Here is a 24,905-nt window from a genome sequence, read left to right on the forward strand (position 1 = left end):
TGGCGGCGGCCGGGGGCGGCGCGGAGCGGGCCCGGCCGGACCCGGCGGCGCAGCGGGCGGAGCTGGGGCCGCTCCTGGCCACGGCCCTCCGGCCCGGAGAGTCCTGGTGAGCGCGGACGGGCCTCCATTCCTCTCCCTCTCTCCCTGTCCCCATCTCCCGTCCCCCTCCCCTGCGGGCGGCGGGGCCTGCGGGCCCGGGCCGCGCCGCCGCTCAGGGGCCGCGCCGGGCGGGGCCGTGCGTTACAGGTACCTGGTGGAGAGCCGGTGGTTCAAGCAGTGGAAGAAGTACGTGGGCTTCGACAACTGGGAGATGTTCAGCGCGGGCGATCCCAGCCTGTTCCCGGGGCCCGTGGACAACGCGGGCCTGTTCCCGGGGCCCATCGACAACTCGGGCCTGTTCGACGGTGAGTGCTGGGGTAGCGCGCCTCGGGCTCGCCCAGGGAACTTCCCCGCGCTGCTTTCGCTTTCGGAGCCGGGTGTTCGGAGAGGGCACACGGCAGCACCGCCCTGTGCGTGCGGGACCGGCGGGGCTCTGCCTGCCCTGGCAGCGCGTGTGGGTCTGGGGATGTAAAGGTGCTGTCTGATGCCGAACGCTCTGCCCTCTGTCTCCCTTTTAGATCCGGAAACTCAGAGTTTGAAAGAACACCTCATTGATGAGCTGGATTACGTGTTGGTGCCCACTGAAGCCTGGAACAAACTAGTAGCGTGGTATGGCTGCATAGATGGGCAGCAACCTATTGTGAGGAAAGTAAGTATGGATGAATCAAGTTCTCCTCGTCCTGGTTTCATTTTCTGTTCTCCCTCAAACTTAGACGGTTTATTTTGTAGATATCAGCTAAGACAGGATCCTCAGCAACTCTTTGGAGATAATAACAAGAGGTCTTTTTGTCTTGTCTGAATGAATGACCTGCCTATATTGCAGTTAAATGCCTGAATATTCAGGGGTTCTCAGTTGATGCATTATTCAGGGGTGAGAACCATGAACCTTGTCCTGGTGAACTTTTTACATAATGATTGTTTGGACTGGTGCAGTGCTTTTAAGTTGCATAGAATAGTTTGTGCTTTGTTGACAAATGCAGGTTGTTGGTCAAGCCCGTAGATCTTCCAGGACAGAATGAGGCTTTTGAATAAATTGTCTTCTGGTACAGATGGCTTAGGAACTTCCTCTGGAGTTTAAGGTGATTCTTGTTTTCTCTTCCAAAATTCTGTGATTCAAAAATCTTGAGACATATTTGTGGTTTTGTCCTGTAAGTCTCACTTTTGTCTGGCAAATGCAGTAATTTATGTGTTCTGAGTTCCAGAAGGTGGAATTTGCAAGTTGCTTTTTTGGAAATCTCTCAGACTCTTGTTTATGGGCAAAAGGGGTTGTTTGTTTTATTTTAGTCTTGTGTTTTTGCAGGGACTAAATTGAGCAGTGCCAGTCTGGGGGATTCATAAAGACTAATCTCTACACCAAGTGAAATAGCACTGACACATGAACAGAATTAGTATCTCTTACATTTAAGTAGCACTTGTGTTACAGTAAGAGTTGCTTCAAGGTGTGCAAGACCCAGGAAAGTGTGGCACTGGCAAGGAACTATGATCCCTCTCTTGCAGGCCTGCTTGTGCTGATCAGTGGTAGTGGAATGTTGTCAGTCAGTGTGGGCTAGAAATGGCATGTAAGCAGAAATTCTGACATCTTCAGAACCCCTGAATGAACTGGGATCACCAGGTGACCCCTGGTTCACTCAGCTGAGTAGAAAGAACTCCCGTGTAAACAAGAAGCAGGGAAGTGGGAAAGAATTACAGCACATAAGGGAGATGTGGTTTTAGAGAACTTCTTGAGGAATAACAAGTCTGCATTGAGAGGGAGAATGGAACTGTTACTGATCAGTGCCTCTCTCAGTGGAGATGCTTTCCTTCCTAAATTGGCTAATTGATTTCACAAAGCCTGTCCTATTATTGCACAGTCCCTTTTCTGACTGATTTAGAAGTTGACAAGGGATTTGGGAGCTACTGGGGAAACACTTGTGTGACAGTCTTAACTGTATGAGCCTCCTTTCCTTGGGGTATCAGATGCCACTTTCAACACTGTAATTACCGAGGGGTAGAGTTCAGACAGAACGTGCCACGTTATCCTGGTCCAGTTAAGAGTCAGTCTTTAAAGTTTTGCTGTGAGACTGTCTCTGTTAAATGTCAACCTGGTAACTGAAGTGGATTTTTATATCTAAAAAGATGCTGAAATGTAGCAGAATAGTGGGTTTGTGGGATGGAAGAGCCTCTTACCAAAATACAGAGTGGGTCAGTGGGACACAGAAGCTGCAGCACTGCACCTGAGTAGGACATGGGAAGGATCTGGTTACAGTACTCTCCAGGTAGCACTGGAAGTAAAGCACTTAAACTTGTGGTCCTTGAATGCTTTAAACCTTTTCCTAAAGCTGGATCAACTGTAATTCATATATTGAAATAACCATAAAAGTAGGATCTGGGAAGTAATTTTCAGGCATCTTTGATTTTACAAGGTGATATTTCTTCCATTTCTGTGTTTGATGATCAAAAACAAGTACAGGAGGATTAGATTAGATTTATTTGTGATTCAGGTTTCTTTTGATAGTCTCAAACCATATTTTTGGTCAGTCTTCTGTAGAGTCCCACTAGAAAGTGTTTTAATGTGCTTCCTCAGTTGTTGAATTGTGCTCAGAGAACAAGCAAACTGCTCAGAGAGTGTTTAAAAAGCATCTGCAGGTGATTAGAGACTCTTCTTACCCTTCATTCATCCTAATGAACACAGTGATCTGATCAGGAACTTCTTGGAAAGAGCTCTTCCTTCTGAATCTGGCTCTTTATTTGTTCCTAACTATGTAATACTGGAGAACAGGAAGTCATGTTTACTGAAATTCCTTCTGAAAAAGAAATGGAGAACTTGTAATTTGGTTCCTTTGCTTTCTTAAAAAAAGTCTACTCTGCCTATCAAGAAACTGTTGAACCAGGGAGCTTTAGTTTCTCTTTCTGCTGTAATAGCAAAATACTGAAGATCTTTCCAAATGTGTTTGTTAATTTTTTTACCTTTAAAGCACCTTGCATATCTAACACAACCCTCTAAAAGCACAGAAGAGGGAAGCATAATTTAGTGTAATTCTCACTTAATTGTTTCTTTCCTTCCAAAGCTGGGTGATTTTTTTTTTCTGTAAAATGTTAAAGATGGAGCTCATACCAAATTTGGTGTCACATGAATAGAATGGAATATTTCTGTGGGAAGGGACTTAATCATCTAGTCCCACTGCCTGACCAATTCAGGGCTGACTGAAACTTAATGCAAATTAAGGACATTGTCCAAAGGCCTCTCAAACACTGTTACTCTTAAAAACTATACCAGCTTGTTTAATGAAATATGGTCTCAATTTCAGAGGCTTTATAGCTGCCAAGAACCCAGGAGATAATTGAGGTGTGGGGTTTTCTTTTTCTTTGTTATTGCTGGGTGGGGTGTGGGTTTTTTTTCTCTCCCCTCCTGTTATGTTGCAGTTGTCTCATCACTGGCCCGTGGAATGTGCTTTTCTTTCTGGCTCAGTGTGCCTTATGATGTGTAGGTAAAAAGTGGTGTCCAGTCTTAGAGAAAACATTTCTAAAAATATGCTGGAATATCCTGGGATGGGTAAATGCACCTATTGGAGTATTCTCCCCAATGCAAAATTGATTTGAAAATTACTCTGAAGTAAAGCAATGTCATCAAAACAACTTCAAAGGCTTTTTTCTGTTCTTGCAAGGAGAGAGTAATGAGGCAGATTCTGTGTACCATGCAGAAAAACAATTGATGCTTTGTCTTGCTCTCTTCTAATAGAAGAGATTTTGCCCAAGTGTTCCGAGCTTGTTTCCTTCTCTATGTAAACCTTAGCCAAAGGCGGGAGGCAAAAGATAATTTTTTTCTAGAATTCTCTGTGTGATCAAATATTTTTCAAGGATAATTAGGTGACACTATCAGTTCAGCTGCGATGGGGGACCTTGGGAACTTTGCACTGTGGAAGGAAAGCACTGGGATTTCCTGTGTTTTAAAAACAAAAGGAAACCCCCCCAAACAAGCTGACCCAGGTGACTGAATCTGGACTGAGGACAGCGTTCAGTTTATGGCTTGACTCTCAAGACTCCTAAAAGCTTGCATTGTTTAGAGCAGTGTACCACAGAGCCCAGGATTTCAGCTTTGTGCTGCTCTGTTCTGTGTTGCAGGTGGTGGAGTATGGGCTGTTTGTGAAGCACTACAAGGTTGAAGTTTATCTCCTGGAGCTGAAGCTGTGCGAGAGCAGCGACCCCGACAATGTCGTCAGCTGCCACTTCAGCAAAGCAGATACTGTGGGTGAGTATTCTCTGGTAGATGAGGCAGCCTCAGAGCACAGCTTCAAGAGGTGATTTGTACCCCCAGAGCAAGAAGGATGCTGTTAAACTGGACAGGGTTGGAGCATGTGGTGTGCGAGTAGAGGCTGAGGGAGCTGCCTTTGGCCTGGAGAAGAGAAAGCTTTGGGGGAACCTCATAGCACCTGTGTGGAGGTTACTGAGAACTTGGAGTCAGGCTGTTTACTGAGTCACAACAGACAATAGTTGTAAATTGAAACAGGACAGATTCCAACTGAATATAATAAAAACTTTTTCCATATTAGGACAGCAAGACGCGAGCAGGGCCCGGAGGGATGGGGATCTCCTTGCAAATGCTGAACACCTGATTGGATAAGCCCCAAACAGCCTGGTCTGAATTCAGTGTTGATCCCTGACTTAGGGTGGTTGGAGTAGGAACCTCCTTAGTTTCTTCCAGCCACAGTGATTCTGTGTGCAACACAGGGAGTTGTGGTTGAGAGCTTATGGAGCATATGGCTTAACATGTCCTTAAACATCAATGTCACTCATGTAAAGCAGTTGATTCTCTGATTCCTCTACAATTCCTTCTCCCTAGTGTGTGAATAGTTTAGACATCTTCTTATTGGCTTTTTCTACACTTCTCTTGTCCTGAAATTTGGTTTCTCTCTCTCTCTCTGTCTCTCATTACTATATTTTTCACATGTGAAAATGCTGAATGTCAACTGTCCTCTATGTCCATAAAGATGCTTTTTTTTCAGTTTGACTTGAGGAGTTACAGGAGTAACTGAAAACGCTCCCATCTTGAGCCTGTGTTGTCAAATGGTGACTGTTTCACAGAAGTTGTCCTTGGGGCAGAAAGTTCTCAATGTGTTCTGCACTTTATTGATCTGAAGGCTTGACAGGCATATGCATGATGTAAAACAGAAGTTTTTCATTCTTTCAGACCTAATATTAGACAAGCTGTGTGAGCAGTTATAACTTCCATGATACATTTTCTACTCGAACAAACTTGAAGGATCAATGATGTGGAATGTCTGGTTTGCCTTTGTTATTTTTCAAGAGCACTCATGTTTTAGGAATTTTGGTGTTGTTTTTTTTTTTCCTCCTGAACAGCTACCATTGAGAAAGAAATGAGAAAACTATTTAATATCCCAGCTGAGAAGGAAACCAGGTTATGGAACAGGTATATGAGTAACACCTACGAGCAGCTCAGCAAGCTGGATAGCACAGTGCAAGATGCAGGGCTCTATCAGGGTCAGGTAAGGGGCATCACTTTTCTCTTTTTTTTTTCTTTTTTTCTTTTCAGTCTCATGTAGTGCTCTTGCTGATATATTTTGGTTTTGTTTTTTTTTTTTTTAACTTGCTTTTGTGTGCTTTGAGCAAACATTGACAATGTGATTTGTTAATGCTTTTGCAAAATGTGTAACAGACTTGCAGTTACCTTTATTACCTGCACTCTCTTTCAGGTGGTTCTAATAGAAGTGAAAAATGAAGATGGCACGTGGCCTGGACAGCATTTCCTGGCAAAGTAAGCAAGCATGTTCTAAAGGCTTCTGCTATGTTATCCAGCTTGTTTGCTTGGCTTTAGTGACCTCGTGTTCTCTGTGGAAGCCTGGTTATCAATGGCTGTTGTGGCTTGCTTTGCTTTGGTTATTTTGAAGCAGAGAAAATCTCAAATATAAATATTCTTCAGTGGTTCTGTTGCTGGTCCCTTGTCTTAGCAAATGCCTCTGTTTGAAAGCCTGTTTCCAGTAGGTTCTGTGAGGATTAAATAAATAGCTTAGGGTTTCTATAGTGCTTAGACAAAAGTGCTATTTGCACTGAACTGGTCTACTTAAAAAGCTACCTCTGCAGACTGCATGGAGAAACAAATAATCTGTCTTTTACTGTTGTAGGACAGAAAGGATCTTTGAGTGCATTTCCAAAGCTGCCAGTAGTGAATGCTCAGAGTTCTGGGAGTTCCCCCTTTAAAAGGGTACAGAAGTAGCTGACCAACCCTGAGGCAATTGTAGAAGCCTGTAAATATGACACAGATCCTCTTGCTGCTGTCTGATTTAGAGAAGAGATGGGTAGGAGGGGGGACTTGGTGAAATAATGTGTGTATAGAGTGAATGGTGTAGAATGGAAGTTGCTTGGAATGATAAGGAACTGCTCTTATCAAGTCCTGCTACAGAAAGCAGAATCTGAGGTTTTTTCCTGGTCTGATGGGCCTGCTCAGTTCCCATCCTGGGAGCCATCAGTCTTGATATTGGTGATGCTTTTCTGTACAATACAGTTAACTTACAGAACTTGCTACCGAGTGATCTCATTTGAGGTCAAGATACACTAGTGTTAAACTTGAAGAATGGATCAGGTAGGTCAGTGAAACCTATTTTGAAACAACACTTTTGAGAGATCATACTGGGTAAATGAATCACTAGAATTCCGATGGGATTACAGTGAACTTTCTGTAGGAGTATCACATGAAAAGCAACTGAACATTCCTATCATGTACCTACTCAAGTACTGGTTGACAGCATTAGAGAGACAGCTGTGCAAGACCAGATCATAATGTTTTGTTTCCACATGAAGCAAAGCTAAAAAGAAGCCCTGCAGCATTCCCAGGCTTCAGAATTGTCCTTTTCCAACAGCAAGTCTGCTGTGTAAAGACTTTGATTTAATCTCCAGTGATAAGTAAATGAAAATTGTTATTGGTATGCAGATTAATATTTTCCAGTGGCAAAAAAATGAATATTTGCTTATTATAACATGAAACCTGTGAAAATGTTTGACTTGATGCTGATAATGGTGGCTGAAAGAATTGTTCTATGTCATATGTACAAGATTACCTGTTCTTTTGTAATTGTGCTTAATCCTATCTCAGGCAAACATTGACAACTTCAGTGTTCTGTTTCTCATCTGGAGAAAATACTGTTTACTCAACACCATGGAGAACTTCAGTATTTGGTGTTCTTTCTTTGAGCTGCATCACTTTAATGCTCAAAGCTTATGAGAGAGTTTGCCCCAAATTTAGGGTTTTGATGACATAAACCAGAGTGCTGGTAGAGAAAGGGTGAGCACCTGCATCACTGCCTGTGTGCCTAAAGAGGGTCTGGGAAGCTGGGAATTCATGTCAGTCACTGCTCACAGAACTTGTGTGCAAAGTGACTGTGGGGTGGGTGGGTTCTGTGTAGTGAGCATTTTTCAACACCATTTGCTGCTTGTCAGAGGCACTGGCCCCTACCAGAGGAAGTAGCTTTTCCACATGTTTGGCAGCCTTCTGTGTGTTTCCCCAGCCATCAACTGGCTGATATTTCACAGGAAAAATGCTCTTAAACTCCACAGCAGTCCTTGGGTGGTATATTTGGCCTATGCTTGGCCCCTCCTGTTTGTTAGTTTGCTGCTCCCTAAAGAACAAAAATAATTTCTTCTTGTAGTTTGAAACCATTTTCACTGCTAAAGTAGGTTTCAGAAGACAGAATTGATTATACTCATTCTAGGAATTTCAGAACTGGGGGCATACTTTGTTTCTGAAGGGAGACTATATCAATGACTCTGTGGAACTTGGTACTCTTTGTTACTTACAAGACTCCCAAAATAAAATCCTGAGCTAGCAGAGTTCCAGCTCAGCCTTAGCACACATTTTTTTATCCTGGGTATCATTTTCTTATCAAAAGCAAACAAGAAATTGTTAGATCTATAAAAATAGCATCTTTTCCATGAGGTGGTATATTTGAAAACAGGAGTGAAGTTGTATTTAGCATCTGCCTCGTTAACTGTCTGCCTCCCTTTGCAATATTCAGCAGTAAAATACGTTTTGGTTCTTTGGTTGGAGCTAGAATTTTCCTGCTGTTTCCTCTTCTGCTCTTCTGTTTACTGATGGCACTGTGTCCTGACACTGTGTGATTTTAAAGGACCCCTTCAGCAGCTGGGCTAAATATTATGTGTGCAGATCCTTATTCCCTGACTTTGAAGTGCTTGAGTTTCTAGCAGATGCTGAGCTTGCAGAGGAGTATTAAGTGTGTAACATAAGTTAAGGAGGCATTTGCATGTAGGAACTTCCTAAATGAAAATCTCTTATTGTCAGTTAAATGGAACTCCTAGTTCTTCTCGCTCTGACAAAAACCTTTTGTCACAGTATTAGTATTTTATTATTGGTAGTTTAAAGGAGGAGGACTGATTCTGCTGTAAGCTCTGAAGGTACCCTCAGCTGAATTGAAACACTTTTTCTGTCCCTCTCTTTCCTTTCACAGTATTTTTTTCAAGCTGTTCAGCTTAGCAGTTTTTCTGCTTATCAACCATATGGCTTCAGTTTCTGTACTAGATTAATCTGACCTTGTCCTCTTTATGCTGCAACTGTCCAGATTTCTCCTCACTTGCCGTTTATGTGGGATTTTGACATGTTTTGCAGCGAGACATAAACCTGCTGTCTTTACCTGCAGCCAGGGGCAATGTGCATCAGTATTGTGAGATGGAGTTGTGTACATGGGGTGAAGAACATGAGCCCCAAGTACATGTTGGACTCTGTAGGAATGTGATTCCAGTCCTGGTTCAGTCTCCTGAATGGGAGTGCCAATTCTCCTGAATTGGTGTGCCAGTTACCAAAAAAGTCTTCTGATGCACACTAATAAAACTGTGTGTGGAAATGATCATATCCTGTGAGGTTGTCAGCAAATTTGGAAAGTAGACTATGAGAGGTTTCAGAAGGAACCAAGAGAATTGTTGAAGAATTAGCAAAGAGTTTTTGTGCTTGGTAGTTAAAGTATTATATTGGTGATAAATTTAAAAGGTGATTGTAACACTTAAAAGCTTCTATGGGATATGAGAAATGAAAATTGAAGAAGGAACTCTCCAGGCATCAGACAGAGATGAGCAAAAACCAGTGTCCAGATGATGAAGCCAGAAGTTGTGCTGCACATGAAATGCACATTTCTTCTGACTGTAAGGGGTATTGATTATTGGGAGAGTTTATCTGTGTTCTGCTGGATTGGCTGGTGCTGGCCACTGTGAAACTGTGGTGGGAGTTTTTTTCTGGAAGGTGTATTTTAGCTCAGACAGGATTTAATTTGAGAGACTTAAATTGTGCTTAAGCAGGAACCCTGACTGAGCAGTTGTACCTTGGAGTCTTGTCCTCAAACCTGTGAAGTTACTTTCTCAAGCCCTGAACTGTTGCATGGTTATATGAAGTCTTTCTTTACTGTAGTTTACTCTTGTATAGGTTTTGTTGATCAGATGTAAATGAATGTATTTATCCCTGTCAGAAACATTGTGGTTGGTGGTCAAAGGGAAGCTACAGGAGCTTGGCACCTTCCAGTCCAGTCCAGTGGCTGTTGTGCATACAAAGAGCAAACTAAGCGAACTGAGGCTGGTTTCAGTGGTAGCCTACTGAGTAGCCCAGAACATTTTGGAAGGTTTTAAGTCACAAACTTCAAAGAAGAAATAACAGTTGTCTTTTCCTTCAGAGCAAGGTCTTGGGGCCTCCATTTCCGAGGGAGCAGAAGTCACATCCTGTGAGAGATGTCAGTGGAGAGGGCAGATGCCTTTGACCAGTCAAAGTCTTCATGTTTCTGTGAAACATGGAGCACTGGGGATAAATACTTGGCATCCTGGACTTCTGTTGTCACCTCTGTGTGAATGAGGCAGTCTTCTTGAGAGCCTGCAGTACTGTGGGGTCATTGACAGTAGCTTCCCAGGCTTAAAATGGGAAACTTTCAGAGAAAAATGTTTTTCTCAGCTGCTTTCTGTGCCCTTCACCTGGAATCATGGCTCCCTTTGTGAACATCTTGTGAAATAAGGGGGAGCAGCTGTGCTTATTAGATCCTTCAGATATTACAGATAGATTAGTAACTTGTAAAATGTAAGAGTACTTAAATTTTTTTATCTTCCCAAGTGTATTTGATTTGGTTTTTTGTCTCCCTGTTTGGAAAGCTGTTTTGGCCTCTCTTCTATTGTTTTACTGCTCATGTGAACCTTCACAATTTTCTAACAGGAATTCACTTGAGGCCCTTGATGTCTTTGTAGGTAGACCTTCCCCCACTCTGTGACTTGTCTCTTATCTTTGCCTTCTGATCCCTTTTTTATCCTCCCCATATTTCTTAGCTTTTGTATGTGTGTGGGATACTGTTGAAGTGCTTGTGACTGTTCTGTTGCCATGTGACTCTTGATTATGCACTGTCTCTGTGCTTCTACTTGAAACGTTGAAATCCCTTAAGAGCTTGTCCTCCTTTTCTTTTTTCCCTAATAGATTTTCTTCATATTATTTTCTGAGCATCTTTTTCTGTTCTCTCACTGGGATCAAGTGTGTCAAGCAGAGATGCTGGGTTTTCAAGTCTAGCATTTTCTAGATTGTCCTTCTTTGCTTCTGGATAATTCACTCCTTCAAACTTTTAAAATGTGTTCTGAGCAGATTTACATGCTGTTGTTAGCTAAATTAGTTTATTCTTGACCCTTGAAACTCATCCATGTGCAGCATGAGTGTGATAATTGTTGTTTAGTCCAGACCCCTTTTGTTCTCTCATTGAACTTATTTTTGTGTCCAGGTAATCTTGAGAAGTCCCACCTCCATCATGCAATGACAGAAAGGCATTCATTGTCCCAGAAATGGTTACCTTAGTTATTTTAGTAGATCTAATTCTTTCTAGGATACTTTCCAGTGTACTTTTTGGTTGTGCTGGCTGGTGGTTGTTTTTTTTTTTTCCCTAACATATTTCGGTTTTGATGGTGTTTGAGTTTGGTGTTTTCATCTGCAAGATCCTGTTGTAACTTGTTTACTTCTGTGTTTATTTTGCTGGTATTTACTGCTGTTATATTTCCAAACTTTGAAGGCTGTCCAGCTGTTCTGCCTTGTCATGGCCATTATGGCTTGTTCATTGTCATAGTTTTTGCCCCACAGAGGTTTTCCAACATAGTTCTTTTAGCACCATCTGAGCTATGAATATGCATTTTCAGTTAGCATAATTTGAGAATGAGTGCCACATTAAAAAAGATAAGTGGACAAGCCAAAGCTTGAGGGCCCTGTCCTCTGCTGGCACTCTACTCTGCATTGGGGTGGTAGCCACTGTTGAGTGGCTGTTGGTGTCCTGCACCTTTTTGCTTTTGGTTTTATATGTTTATTTGGGCAAAGATGGACCATTTCCCAGTCAGCTCTTGCAGTAGAGAAATTAATTAGTGTCCAAATAATTTATTTAAGCTTATTAGTGTATTACTATATTGTAGGTTTGCTTTTTTATGGAGCTGTCTATGTCAGGACACTGAACTTTAATGCCTTTTTGGTCTTGTGTTCTGTTCTGGGAGTGAGGACAATAGTAGTGTGGGATTCACAATCAGATAAACTTGGGATATATGACCTTTTTTAATCTGTTTCAATATCTCCAATCTCAAAATGCTGAGGATTGCTGTGCATGCTGCATGTACATGATGGTGTGTCTTGTCTGCAATGTATAGTTGTACAACAATGTTGTTAAATCAGCCAGGCTAAGGAGCAAACTGCTTTGTGCCCATCCTGGTTATCTTCTTTCTGATTAATGTTCTGTTTGAATGGGTGGTCTGGGTGTCAGGTGGGGAAGGATTGACCTTGTCACTTTTTAATGCTGGTTGAGTGTGTTTTGGTGTTAAGATTTAGGGGATTTTGCTTGCTTGTTTCAAGGTGATTTACTGATAAACTTAAAGCTTGCTTCCCTCTCACTCACACCATCTGAATTGCTACTTACTTCTGTCTAGGACCCAGATTTTGCTTTAAGCAAGAATTGTTGCTCCTGCTTCTGATACTTTTTCCCCCAATGTTCCTGTTCCAGACAAGTGTTTGGAAGTGTGGTTGCACAATCAAAGCAGTACATTCTGCGTGGGGTAACTAACTGTAGCATGGCAAGTCCTTGGACTTTTGTGGGAGGTGGGATTGGGGATAAAAAAAGTAGTAGCACTGTTTCTACTTCTTTTTCCTTTCTCCCAGATCAAGCACTGCAACTAGCAGAAACTTTACTACCTCTTCAAAATCATCATCAAGTTCTTATTCCTCAGTGTCTGCCACTTCTGTCATTACTAACGGTGATAGCAGTAACTCCTATGGACTGAACAGCTCCCACCTGGGCAGGGGGTAAGAGCAGGAATGTTCTTTTTGTTTCTCCGTCCTTCGTGTGAATAATCCCTTGCATCCTTGCCAGCACAGAGAAGGAGTGTGATGGTGCCCTGTGAGGAGTTCTGCCTCTCTTGTGTACCTGTTTATCAGACTTTGCTCTTGGAAGCCACTGCCTTCTGCTCTTCCTTGCTCACTTGCAAAAGTTCCAGAGCTTACTAACTGCCAAAGCATTGCCTGATTTTCGAGGGGATTGGGAGTATGAGGGAAGGGATTATATTCTTTTCTCCATCTGCCATTATGGTAGAAGCCTTTCCAGGTACAGATGAGAATTTTATTGTTCTTTCTGTACTACATAGGCTCTTGCTGCAACAGGATAGTGTGCTGTGTACTTAGAGGAAATTTATGTGTTATGAGACATAAATTAATAATAGACTGTATAAGGATTAATGTTTCCAATGTTAGCACGTACACTTCATGTTCTTGGTATTCAGTATTAGCCACTATGAAGCAGCAGAAACACATAGTCTGGTTAAACAGTTTCATTAAACAGTTTTTTGACTTGTGTTTGCTGTGACTTTTAAGTAGTATTGAGACTTGATAAACTCATTGTGGAGTACACTGTGCTGTCTTCTTTTCCAGAGGTTCTGGATTTGTCTGTAACTCTTACAACTGCAGGGACAGTGCTTCCCTGTCACAGCCTGGACTTTGTGGACTCAGTAACCTTGGAAACACCTGCTTCATGAATTCTGCATTACAGGTGAGAATTAGAAGGAACCCTCTCTAAAATCAAATGAAAGATCATAGAGATTGTGGATTAAAATCGGTGAAAATAAAAGGATGTTTTAATGTGATTCAGTGAGGAGACTACACCTCCCAAAACTCATAAAATCCAAAAAACCCAGACAAAAAAAATCAATTCATATTGAATTTGGCTTATGTGCAGGACACTAGTACTGTGAAACATATTACAATATTAGGGACTGGATCTGAAATATGTGGCCTCTGAACAGGCTGTGGGGGAAGCACTGAAAGGTGCCCAGCTGTAACATAAGGTCCCAGTGCTGTGCTCTGCCAAAAATGGGCTGACATGGAGGATGTTCTGACACGTGTGGGCTGCAAAAGCGACATGAGCAGGTCACTGCTTGCAGTTCTGGGTCTACGTTTGAAGATTCTTGAAAAATTAAGAGTATGTATGGCCACAGGAAAGGTTCAGGGTCATTGTGTGAGGTGTTGAGGTTGTAACAGTTATGCAAAGCTGATAATTGATTCTTTACTTTTAAACTTAATTGCTTGGGATTATTTTCTTCATTTTAAACAGTGCAGAAACTTGTTAGGGATAGTTTTTTCCTAAGAAGTCCAAACAAAATATGAACCAAATTGTATGAACTTTGATTTTAGCAATAGGCAAACTTCTAGTGTGGTACAAGTACTGTGGAATGACTTCAGTCACTCTGTGGTAGGTTTGAAAGATAGAACAGGCCCTAAAATAACTAATGCATTATGCATGTGGTATTCAGGGTACCACAATAAACTTGGACTGCCCCTCTTTTTGTTGAACATGACTATATTTTCAGTTGTACCGTGGTAACCTTAAATCAATTTATGCTTTTTTGGACTTCATAGCTAAGACACAGTTTCTAAAATTAATTTTCATTGTCAAAGTAACTTAATCTAAATGCACTTCAAGCTTAATTTATCATGCAAACTAATCAGGACCAGTTACTTTCTTTCTTGTATTTACCGTTAGGCTTTAATTTTCTGGTCATCAGTCCTTCAAATACAAATTTCTGCTTTAATTTCTTTCTTTTTTTTTTTCTTTTACTAAACATGTACTCACATTAGGTCTCACCAGTTTCGTTAACTTGGTACACGTTCTGATGTGAAATTTGAATTTGTTTTTTCATTGCCACACAGATTTATTGCCCTGTTGCAGTAAGTTCGTTTCCTTAATGCTTTTTCAGTGTCTGAGCAATACTCCTCCTCTGACTGATTATTTCCTGGAGGATAAATATGAAGCTGAAATAAATCAGAACAACCCACTGGGGATGAGGGGAGAGATTGCAGAAGCCTACGCGGAGCTCATTAAACAGATGTGGTCTGGGAGACAGTCCCACGTGGCCCCACGGATGTTTAAAGTAAGTGTGTCATGTTCTTGGAGCACAGCTCTGAGACAGAAGGAACAGTGAAAGCTGATGTGCCTGCCACACATTTTGTTGTTGTGAAAGCAGTAAGGACAGAATTGCTTCAGTGTTGTTTCATGTTCTGTATTAATGCTTTCCAGGGTACAGGCAGGAACTTGCCAACGAGTACTGTCATTCCTCAGAGCTGGTTACTGCTCTTGGTGTTACTTGGTAAATGACCTCCAAGCCTGAGAGCTGTTTACAGATGAATCAGAATGATCTTTGCAACAAAACTAGACCAGGTTGTGTGAATTGCCAGCTCTGAGCTTTGATCAGTGAGAAAAGATGTGCAAGGTACAAATCTAAAAAATGAAATTATAAAAGTGGAGAGCAAAATGCATCCCCAGAGTCTGTAACATTGTTTCTCATTGCTTTAGTGTGAATTGCTGCTTTAAGCTGAACTACTGAAAGTAGAAGGGAAAATTGTTCTGGCACCCTTTAGTGTGTTAGCATCCAGTTCCCTGTGGCCTCCTGCCAACACAAGGTAGTGGGAGTTGATCTCTGCAAAAGCCAGGACCTGGGTGGTTTTATTCCTGTCTTCTGCACACGGGTCATGCTCACCCCCCTCACTCTTGCCTTTGTGTTTCAGACACAGGTTGGCCGATTTGCTCCTCAGTTTTCAGGATACCAGCAGCAAGATTCCCAGGAGCTCTTGGCTTTTCTTCTAGATGGCTTGCATGAGGATTTGAACAGAGTGAAGAAGAAGCCCTACTTGGAGCTGAAGGATGCCAATGGCAGACCTGATTCGGTATGGGTCCCTTTACTTGAGCACAGGGCAGGTGGTGCTTCCCAGGGTGTTTAGTTGGATTCTGGGACAATTCCTGACCTTCCTGCTCACAGGCCACAGGAACATCCTCCCTACAGAGCGGTGTACCTGGGGTGGGAGAACCCTGTCATGCTTTGTGGCACTCTACCTAAATGGAGAAAAGTAATTCTCTTACAAGGTTTTCCTTATAGAGACCCAAAAAGTCTGTTCTGTTCGTTTTATTTTCCTGCCTTTTCCTATCCTGTTTCCCAGTCAGCACTGATATGTGAGCCCCTTGCAGACACTTTGTTCCCCTGAAGTTGGCAAACTTCTGCTCTCATGCAGACACATAATAGTGAAATGTCTTTTCCTCAGTGAACTCATGCTCCCCTGATCAGGCTTTTATGGCTTGTCACAGTCACACAGCTGCAACATACTGACAACTGCAGAGTCCAGAGTATGTCTATTGGGTGAAAAAGTGCTTTAGGAACATTGAAAAGCCAGATGCAAAAACTGTTTTTAGGAAGTGTATGTGACTGGTTGTTTTTCCTCTCAACAGGCAGTGTGTCTTTTCTTGTATAATACAGTGCATGTGGCAACACCACGAGAAGCAGTATATTTAATCTTTTTTTCTCTCCAAGAAATCCCAGTGTGTTGTGCTGGACATACTGGGAGACCCCCCCTTTCCTGTGTAGTTTGCTCATCAGTATCAATTTCCTGAGTTTTCTTTGATCCCAGTGCTCACTATGTTATAGAAATCTTTGAAAGAAATAACTTCTAATGATTTTTTATTTATATTTTTATAGGAGGTGGCAAAAGAGGCCTGGGAGAATCATAGGCTGAGGAACGATTCTATCATTGTGGATATTTTTCATGGTCTTTTCAAGTCTACCCTTGTTTGTCCCAAATGCTCTAAAGTTTCTGTGACCTTTGATCCCTTCTGTTACTTAACCCTCCCACTGCCCTTGAGGAGAGATCGTCTCATGGAAGTTACCCTGGTATATGCAGACCCACAGCGTAGACCTGTCCAGGTGAGGCTTGTTGAAGACACAGATTTCTTTAAGTCATCCCAACCCTTCTCTTAGGCTTCAGAGTTGGCAGGGCCAACTTTGGACTCAATGATCCTGATGGATCCCTTCCAACTCAGCATATTCTATGATTCTAAATGGGTGTAAGGCTTCTGAATTTCAAACAGAAATGAAAAAACAATCCCTCTTGGTAAGAAAAAAAAAAAAAAAAGAAAGAAAAATTACCTTTTTGCTTTTAAAGCCTTTTCAATAGACTGATTTTAAATTTTCCCCCCATTTCATTTTCAAATGGGCCCATGCATCCCTAAGGTAGCCTTGTCCTTGCCACAGAGAAGAACAAGATCTGGGGGACCCATGCAGAGTGACTGGATGCCCTGATGCAGTTTTAGAAGAACTGATTGACAGTATTTCAGTGTCTTTCAAGACTTTTCACTTGACCTCCAGCGGCAGTGGAGAGAATGGTTCTAAGATGTTTTTTATCACATAAAGAAAAAGCAATTTTGTGTTCTGAGCAGGCTGCTGTGTCTGGTGATTTTATTTTTTTTCCTGGGTTTTACTACTGCTGAGTCTGATCACAGCAGAAGGCCAACTGTGCAAGGCTTTCATTCCCTCCAAATCCCTGCTTTATAAGGTAGAGCTGAGATCTAAAAGATCTTGAAGTGTGTGGCTGTGACCTTAACTTGAGCTGAACTCCTATAAATTAAAGATTTAAGAGTTTTTTAAGATTTCATTTCCATTTTCTTACTCCCTGCCTTGCCTGGGTTTATTTTGCCTGGTGTAAAACACGATGTTCTCTTTGTTTCTAGTACCGGGTTGTGGTGCCGATGATGGGGGCCATCTCGGATCTCTGTGAATCACTTTCCAAACTCTCTGGTGTTCCTGCAGAAAATGTAAGGATAAATGGAGACAGTAATTTTGATAAATGTTTGTTCTTCTTGAAGCGTTTTGTTGGCTTAGCTTTTAAAGATGGGTGACAAGCTGAACTTTATGGACTAGTGACAAAACCCTAACAGGTTAAAATGCTGTGCTTTGATTGTAAAATGAAGAAGATTCATGAAACAATCTGTGTTTATCCTGGTAGTTCCAGTGCAGTAGAGAGGTTTAAGAAAAGGAACAGAAAGGTATCCCTCACCCCCAACACTTCTGATAGTGTAGTTTCTTAGTACTGAGAGGTGTTCAGTTTCTGGTTTGGGTCCAACTCTTCTTGGATGTCCTTTTAATAATGAAGGGATCAGATGAACATTTCCAGAGGAAATTTAATTGGTGGGATATTTTTAGGATACCAGTGCAGCACTTCACTTTATTTCAGTTAATTACAGATGTGAGTGATCCATGCCTGAATTCCTAGCCTGGTGCCACTTTGATGCTGGGATCTGTGCTGCTGATTCCACCAGGCTGACTTGGAGTTGCGTCTCCTCAGTACCTGCGTAAAATCGGTCTTGTTAATTGCTTTGTTTTTCTGGTCAGTCTTAACAGATACAACTAATGTTGGTGCACTGAAAATTCAAATAGAGAGCTAGAATAAACTGTTGCTTGAATTTAAAGGTAGTTTACCTAAATTTATGTAAGCTTTTACTATAATCTCTCTGCAAATATCACTTGCTGTTCTAGATGGTGGTGACAGACGTGTACAATCACCGGTTCCACAAAATCTTCCAAATGGATGAAGGTTTAAATCATATCATGCCAAAAGACGACATCTTTGTGTGAGTAAAGTGGGGAGATACCACATGTGAAGAATACTGCAAAACATTTGCTTTGGTTTCAGGTTATAAAACCCAACTCCTGTCCCCCCCTCAAACCCTGTAGACGTTTTGCATGACTTGGAGTAATGCAGCACTGCTCCTGCCAGCAGATCAGCACGTGGAATGTTTAGTAGATATTTTTCTAATGCAAAGGAGGTCATGGCCATTGGGTAATAATGAACTTCTAGTTTGGTGTGTGTTCTGTAGTTTAGAATGTCCTACAAGCTTCTTTCAGAGCTGATAATCTATGTCTGGATTGCAGTTATGCTCCCACTGGCATTTTTTGTCTAGCTCAGGCTTACTGTTCTTATGTTCCAGATCAGCCAAAAGCCTTGGAGCATGGAGTTTAAGATGTTGTAAAATGACAACATCTTTCCAAAATCCATCATAGCTGTAACAGCACCCAGCTAACTGTGACTGGGGGTTCTTTATAGACTCTTGACTGGTGCTAAACACTGTTTGTTTCTTAAATGTGTGGTTGTGAAGGACCTTAGGGAAGCTGAGGATTTGGTTCTGCTTAATGTTCTACTTGTGTGTGGTGGATGAGATATATGGAGTCATCTCTGAAATCCAGTGAGGAGAGCAAAAGTTGTGTTCCTCTATTGCAGCTGGAAATGGAAAACTTTTGCATGTTGAGTGCAAAGTGACTTTGAAGCTCAGAACTGAACCTGGGGCTGAAGGGTCAAATCCAGCCCTCCATCACAGGTCCAGTCTTCCTCACATGAGAGCATTCCAATGTGAGATTGTAGCTTCCATGAAACTGTTGGGTCAGTGTGAAGACATGCCCTAACATCCTCTGGTGCACTGGGAGCCTTTCACTGTGTGGGATGCTGTGACATTCTGCTTGTTGCTCTGTTGTCATGCTCTCTGTGTGACCTCTTTGCTGAGATGCAATGTAGGAATTTGTTTTGAAAAGTTTTCTCATGTTGTTGTTGTCCTCAATTGCATCTAAAGGTGTGGCTGGTTAGGATGCCTGGGGAGGATGTTTGGCTTCTGTGAAATCTGTCTGGGAGGGGATTGGGATGTGTTAGTTTTGTAAGTCTGTCTCCAAAGCCAATAAAACACTGAAAAAACAAGAAGCATGATATTACAATGGTAATTGCAAAAAAACCCTGCTTTCTTACAGGCATAACATCATATCCCTGCACAGAAAACAAGTGTCTGAATCAGGTCTGCTCTGGGGTGTGGGGGAAGCATTGGCTGAACTGCAGCTCCAAGTGTATTTTCCTTTGCAATTGGCACTTCCTTTTATGTGCAGGGCAGCTGTAAATGAGGTGATGCTTTGAGTCATAGTGAATGAACTGACCTGAGTTAAAAATAACCCTCCAAGGAAGAGGAGAGGTAGCAGGAGGAAGTTTTGCAAATCCTGTTTTTCCGTGTACACCCTCCAAGATCTTTTCAGCACTAAGGGGCAAGAGAAAGCAGCCAGGCACCAGCGCAAGAATTAGGAAAAAGCCACTCATAGGAAGTCCCTTTAGTGGGTGTTTCTGCCAGGAAAAAGATCTATAAAGTAATATTCTAACACAGCTAAAACCCAACGTTCTTTTATTGAAAGGAAGTCTTGTCTCAAAAACACAACAGAGAAACACTTGTTCAATAAAGAGCAAAGCTTCTTTAAAGGCAAATGTAGAGTTGCATTCAGTGTGGACAATCTACCTACCTTGTCTGGTTATAAAAAGTCTGCTGTTAGGTGTTCTAAGATTTAATGAAATCATTCAAGAGATGGTAATAGCAGTGTGAAGGTTCTTGAATTCCCTTCGGTTTCCATCTGTTCAGGTCATCTGCTGACTTGGGTGTGAAAGGAGGGACTGACAGTGTTTTGTGTTAAAATTGGATGAAGGTGGCATCGTTCGAGGTGGGTCTTCAATTTGGGATTTCTGAGCTGCAGTTTTGAGTGATACTTTAGGGATTTTTACCCTTTTACTTTAGCGATTTTTACCCTTTCACTGTTGCTTGCAGAGCCTGACGTGAGCAGGCTGTGACAGTGTGGTGGCACTGGGAGAAACTTTCAAAATTGTCCCTGAAAGGATGTGGCTGTGTTAAGTTTTTGGTTCATCATGCTCTTTCAAACTGACCACATGAAGGATATACAGAAGGCTTTTCTTTGTTGTTGTTACAGCATATTTTATGTGCTTTTAGTATCTTTATGAGAAATTTTGATTTTTCTTTAGTTTCTCTTTTTCTGTTTTTCTTTTCATTTAGCCCAGGGTCTGAGGAATCCTATGAGATCTCTGTGAATTTAAAGTTATCATTAAGTTGAAACTGGCTTATATAAGTTTTTTTCAGGCTTTCTAAATCTTAGTTTAAGATTCTTATGACTTAAAGATGGTTCTGTATTGCCTGCATAGTCCATAAAATGTTCAGCTCAGAAAAAATCCTCATGTGCTGACTGGTGCTGTAGCTGTGGGGTAGATCACTAGTTACACTGAGTAATGTATCTCTCTCCTTTTCCTGAAAAGAAACTGTCTTTGTATCGATTAATGAAGGGGAACAGATGCCTTTTATTAGAAAGTACAACTGCAGAAGGTTTTACAGTGACACTATTTTCACCCAAAATTCACAATTAAAATGAATAACCTTAAAAAGATTCAATAAATCACTCTAACCCATCAAATATTTGTTTGCACTACATTTATATTGGACATTACCACAAAATAAACTTTTAAAAACACTTTCTAAAGTGTTGGAATGAGAAGATAGTGATTGCTTCAATAAGAAAGGAAGAAACCCTCTGGAAACTACTTGTTTACCATGTTTTGAAAAGATAATTTTTCCCAAGAATTGCTTGAATCACTTAGTGGCCTTGTGTGGCAAGACTAAAACATACCAGCTTCTAGTCTAGGGAAACAGAAGTTACAGAAAAGATGAGGGTTTTAATAGCATGAATTATGTTACAAATCACATAGGAAAACTGCATCATTTCAGGGTATTGTGCTCAGTGCAGCAAAACAAAGTGAGAGCTTTGTCAGGGAAAAACAAAGGGGAGAGGGATTGTCTGGTAGTCATGGTACCTTTTGCAGGGTGTGTTCTTGGGTACTGACTATTATCCTAGATGTGTGTAAAGTTGACATATAATATGCAACCTGGGATATTACTGAGGACCATTAGTTAATTGTATTTATGTAAGATGTTTTCTAGAATCCAGATGTCTCTTGTATTTAAATTAGCATGGTATGCAGTGTCTCATGTACTTGAACTCTTTCCTAATTCATGTTTTATTGATCCTGTCCCTTTTATATACTCATCATATGCTCTTATTTTCCAGCAGTGTCCAGTGGCAAGACTTCCCTGTTGGCAAACTGTAATGTGTACATCTCACTCCTTGTTTTAAGTAATTGAAGTTAGATGCTAAGTTTCTTCCACTGGTTAGAAAACAAAGTTTGGAGAAGGAAGCAATCCAAGATAGTTGAATCAGTACAACATATTCAGAAATAGATTTCTCATGTGTATTTTCCCACAACTTATGTATGTGTTCGCCAAACTTGTACTTTAAAATTTTAGAGGTGGCTGAATGGGTCTTACCAGTTTTTGAGGTCTTTTTCTAAGGGGTTTTGCTGCCTGGTCTTCGAATTTGGATGTACTCTCAGGTCTTTTCATTTGTTCTTTCCTGATGGCCACACTGAGTGAATTCTGAGAGAAACTGTGATAAACTGAAGACTGCACCCTTCCATGCAGGTGTTTCAATCATCCTTTTAAAGGTGTAACAGTTTCCTCACTTGACAAGCACTCCTCTTTTCCACTGGCATAAGCAAACCAAGGTTGTGTTAGTTATTGTCTGTGGTTATTTGCTGGACTCTGAGAATGCAAAGAATGTAGTGATGGGGGAGTGCAAGACCCTCAGGCTCTGATTTTATGAGCGACTGCCATCCAGTTCTTCCTTTGTTCCTTGATTTCCTTGTCCCCCCTCTAAACAGAGACCAGCAGGTTGATCACCTGTGTGACTGTCTTCTGTAACAGAAATAAGTTGTTTCAATGGTTCTGAAGCTTTTTAGGGTCTGATTGTAACTTAAACTGGCAGTTCTTGCCTTCTTTATGTTTCTTGCAATCACCTTAAGTTGTCTCAGGATTGAAAAATTTAAATATAAATGTCAGTCTCTTACAGTATTTCTGCAGGTTTGCTTTGCTGAAGGCAGTAGTCAGCCCTGGGTCTGCATATGACAAGAGTATTCCTGTGGTTTGACAGACTTCTGATTTTAGTGTTGTGCTCTGGCCAGCTGGCAGCACATCTCTCAATTCAAAATTTGAAGACTTAACGCCGCAGGAGATCTGTGCCCCAGCAGAGATGTGATTTAAAAAAAATAAATTAAAGTCACTACCTTTGTACTGGTGTCTTTCTTTTGACACCAATGTCTGTTAAATCCCAACTTTCAGTTTAGGCCTCTGTTATGAGCAGAACATGGATTTCCATGAAGTGCTGTGGTTGGAAATGTCACTGAGCAGGAACTCACACAACATGTTGCAGCAGGAGCAGAGCAACTGGAATGGGCCTTGACTCTCCTCAGGATTTCCTTGACAGAGGGCAGGGTCTGCAGGCACAGATATTGTCATCCAGACTGTGCTGTTGATGAAATTTGTGAAATGTGCAGTATGTGGAATGTATGGAATATTGAGCTTGCACCTTCTTTAGGTGATTTCAGTGGTTGGAAAGCTGAGCTCTTTTTCTGTTTTCGCTGTAGGGTTATGAGGGAAGACAGGGATCAGCCTTCTGATTTTTGCAGGGCATCTTGGACATCTTGAGACATGTATTGTGAATTTTCATGTCTCACTAAAGTGGTGAGAGATGCTGAATCTGGGGGATTGAGGAGGGGGGTAAGAATTGGACTCCATTTGGAATTTAAGCTGAATGGATTGCAATATGGAAAACAAATGTGCCCTGAATGGCTAAGATACATTTTCCCTTTCAGCTGCTCGGTTTCTGGCTCATGGATTCTTGTGGTTACCTGTTGTGCTCTCTGATAGTAAAACTTCAAAAAAAATGAAATGCAAATATTACTGGGCTTCTTGATGTTTAAGTGACTTTAGGTAACTCTGAGATGCATCACCAAATAAACCTGTCTCATTTTACACAAGAGGACAAAACTATACATTTTCTTCTCCAAGTCACCTGAAAGGGGAGGAGAATGTGAGTCTGGAATTCTCCAGACCTGTTCTTTCATGAGGTTTTGCACTTGTCTCTTTCTCATCATGACAGGCTTGGAAATGTTGGGTAGTCCTGATGCAAGATGTGTTAATATTTAGCATCAGAGAAGATGTGGGATGCAGAAATGTAAGGAGTTGGTAGAAACCTTGAGGCAAAAATCAGTGACACTACAGCTTCTCATAGGGTTGGAAGTGTCTCTCTCCAGACATCTCGTTCTGTGGCAGGACAGGGAGGTCTGTGGCAAATGATGCTCAGAGCTCACTCACATAAAGGTGGCCTGCAAATCAATTTGGTGCCATGAGTTCAGTGTTTGTGCTGAATGCTCTCATTCCCCGGGCTAAGCAGAGAACAGCGTTCAGCACACAACCCAAACACTTGCTGTTTCTTTTCCTTAGGTTCTAGGAAGTCCAGCCCCAGTAGGACCTCCGGCTCCCGCTCCAATGTAACCCCCACACATGCACCATGCTGGTGATATCCCATCACCAGGGATCCTGCTGGAGCTTGGAGCCGGAACAAGGGGTCAGGTAAGTGCCTCTTGAAAACAAACTCCACGGCCCATTTCAAGGGTATCCCTCATCATGGTTCTTTTTAGTTCTCAAGAACTAAGAAGAAAACTGTTTTGATGGATAAACTAGGTCCTGCTGTTCTCTTAGCCTGGCTAATGGGGCATTATTATATAACATGTTGTTTACACTGATGAAATTTTCACAAATTGATTTGCAGGTCACCTTTAACCTATCAAAGTGTGCGTATTTGAGTAGGATATACTTTGCCATACATGCCATGCTTTCTACCTTCTCCTACAATGTGCTGTGTGGTACATTTAGGTGAGTTCATGGTCTTGCAAAACCATGACTGGCTGCAGAAATGTAGGTTTGTTAATGTGACTGAGGCTACAGCAATTATTGAATGAGTTAATGAGGTCAGCAGACCAGCTAATCTGGTAGTTTTATGTGAAACATGTATGAGATCTTGTAGCAGACTGGTCTTGCTGAAATGGGGTTTTCTTGTTTGAAACGAGTTTGTGTCCTTTCCACAATGAACTTGTATTTTTTTAAGCTTTGTAAAAATCTTCCTGGTTGAATTCCCTCATCACTTTTAATCTTACTCGGCTGCAAGACTAGAAAAATCCTGTGATCAGCTTCTACAGGGCAAGCTGCCCTGTAAAAAAAATTTAAAAATTGCATTTGCAGTCTCTTATCTCCTCATTTACTTGTCTGTGGGTGTTCTGGTATTATGAAAAAAAGTAAAAAGATTTTAGGAGTATCTCCACTTCCTAGAAGAGATCAGAATATGTGCAGTAGTTTCACCCAGTTTTCTCCAGGTCTCTGTTTATTCTTACTGTCTACTTTTGATCCTGTTGTGATTTCACAACAGCATCTCTGGGTGGGTGTGCAGTAGTAACCCTGTTCAGACAGATCTGTTTCTCAGCTTCTACAATGGCATTTTTTCCTGCCTTTCTCCATTCTCTTACAAAATACACTTCCTGGTTGTTGCTGCAGACTGACTTGGGGTCCACACGGTGGTTTTGCAGCTGGAGTTAATATCATAGACCCCAGCACTTGGGAGGGAATGTTTCAGTAACATACAACATACAACCTGGTGTTTAGCTCAGAGTATGTTTTGCTTTCAGTGCCCTTTCATGTAGCTCTGCCTGGTCTTCTGTAGCTTTCCATGCTCCTGTGCACTTG

The 24,905-nt window shown here is 41.6% G+C and overlaps 1 protein-coding gene across 1 annotated transcript in view; it reads left to right on the forward strand.

Annotated features, from left to right (window-relative positions):
* Positions 1 to 2: 2 nt before the first annotated feature.
* Positions 3 to 24,905, forward strand: part of USP4 (ubiquitin specific peptidase 4) — a gene marked incomplete at its 5' end in the record, with an annotated part of 34,645 nt that continues 9,742 nt past the window's right edge. The window contains 13 exons of the mRNA XM_027640296.1: positions 3 to 106; positions 247 to 404; positions 618 to 748; positions 4,201 to 4,327; positions 5,437 to 5,582; positions 5,790 to 5,851; positions 12,251 to 12,394; positions 13,016 to 13,133; positions 14,338 to 14,511; positions 15,146 to 15,304; positions 16,108 to 16,332; positions 17,136 to 17,219; positions 17,941 to 18,035. Coding sequence (XP_027496097.1) covers positions 3 to 106; positions 247 to 404; positions 618 to 748; positions 4,201 to 4,327; positions 5,437 to 5,582; positions 5,790 to 5,851; positions 12,251 to 12,394; positions 13,016 to 13,133; positions 14,338 to 14,511; positions 15,146 to 15,304; positions 16,108 to 16,332; positions 17,136 to 17,219; positions 17,941 to 18,035 — 1,727 coding nt within the window. The remainder of the gene's footprint in view (positions 107 to 246; positions 405 to 617; positions 749 to 4,200; positions 4,328 to 5,436; positions 5,583 to 5,789; positions 5,852 to 12,250; positions 12,395 to 13,015; positions 13,134 to 14,337; positions 14,512 to 15,145; positions 15,305 to 16,107; positions 16,333 to 17,135; positions 17,220 to 17,940; positions 18,036 to 24,905) is intronic.

Source organism: Corapipo altera, unplaced genomic scaffold (genome assembly GCF_003945725.1).
Source record: "Corapipo altera isolate COAL_440 unplaced genomic scaffold, ASM394572v1 55, whole genome shotgun sequence".
NCBI lineage: Eukaryota > Metazoa > Chordata > Aves > Passeriformes > Pipridae > Corapipo > Corapipo altera.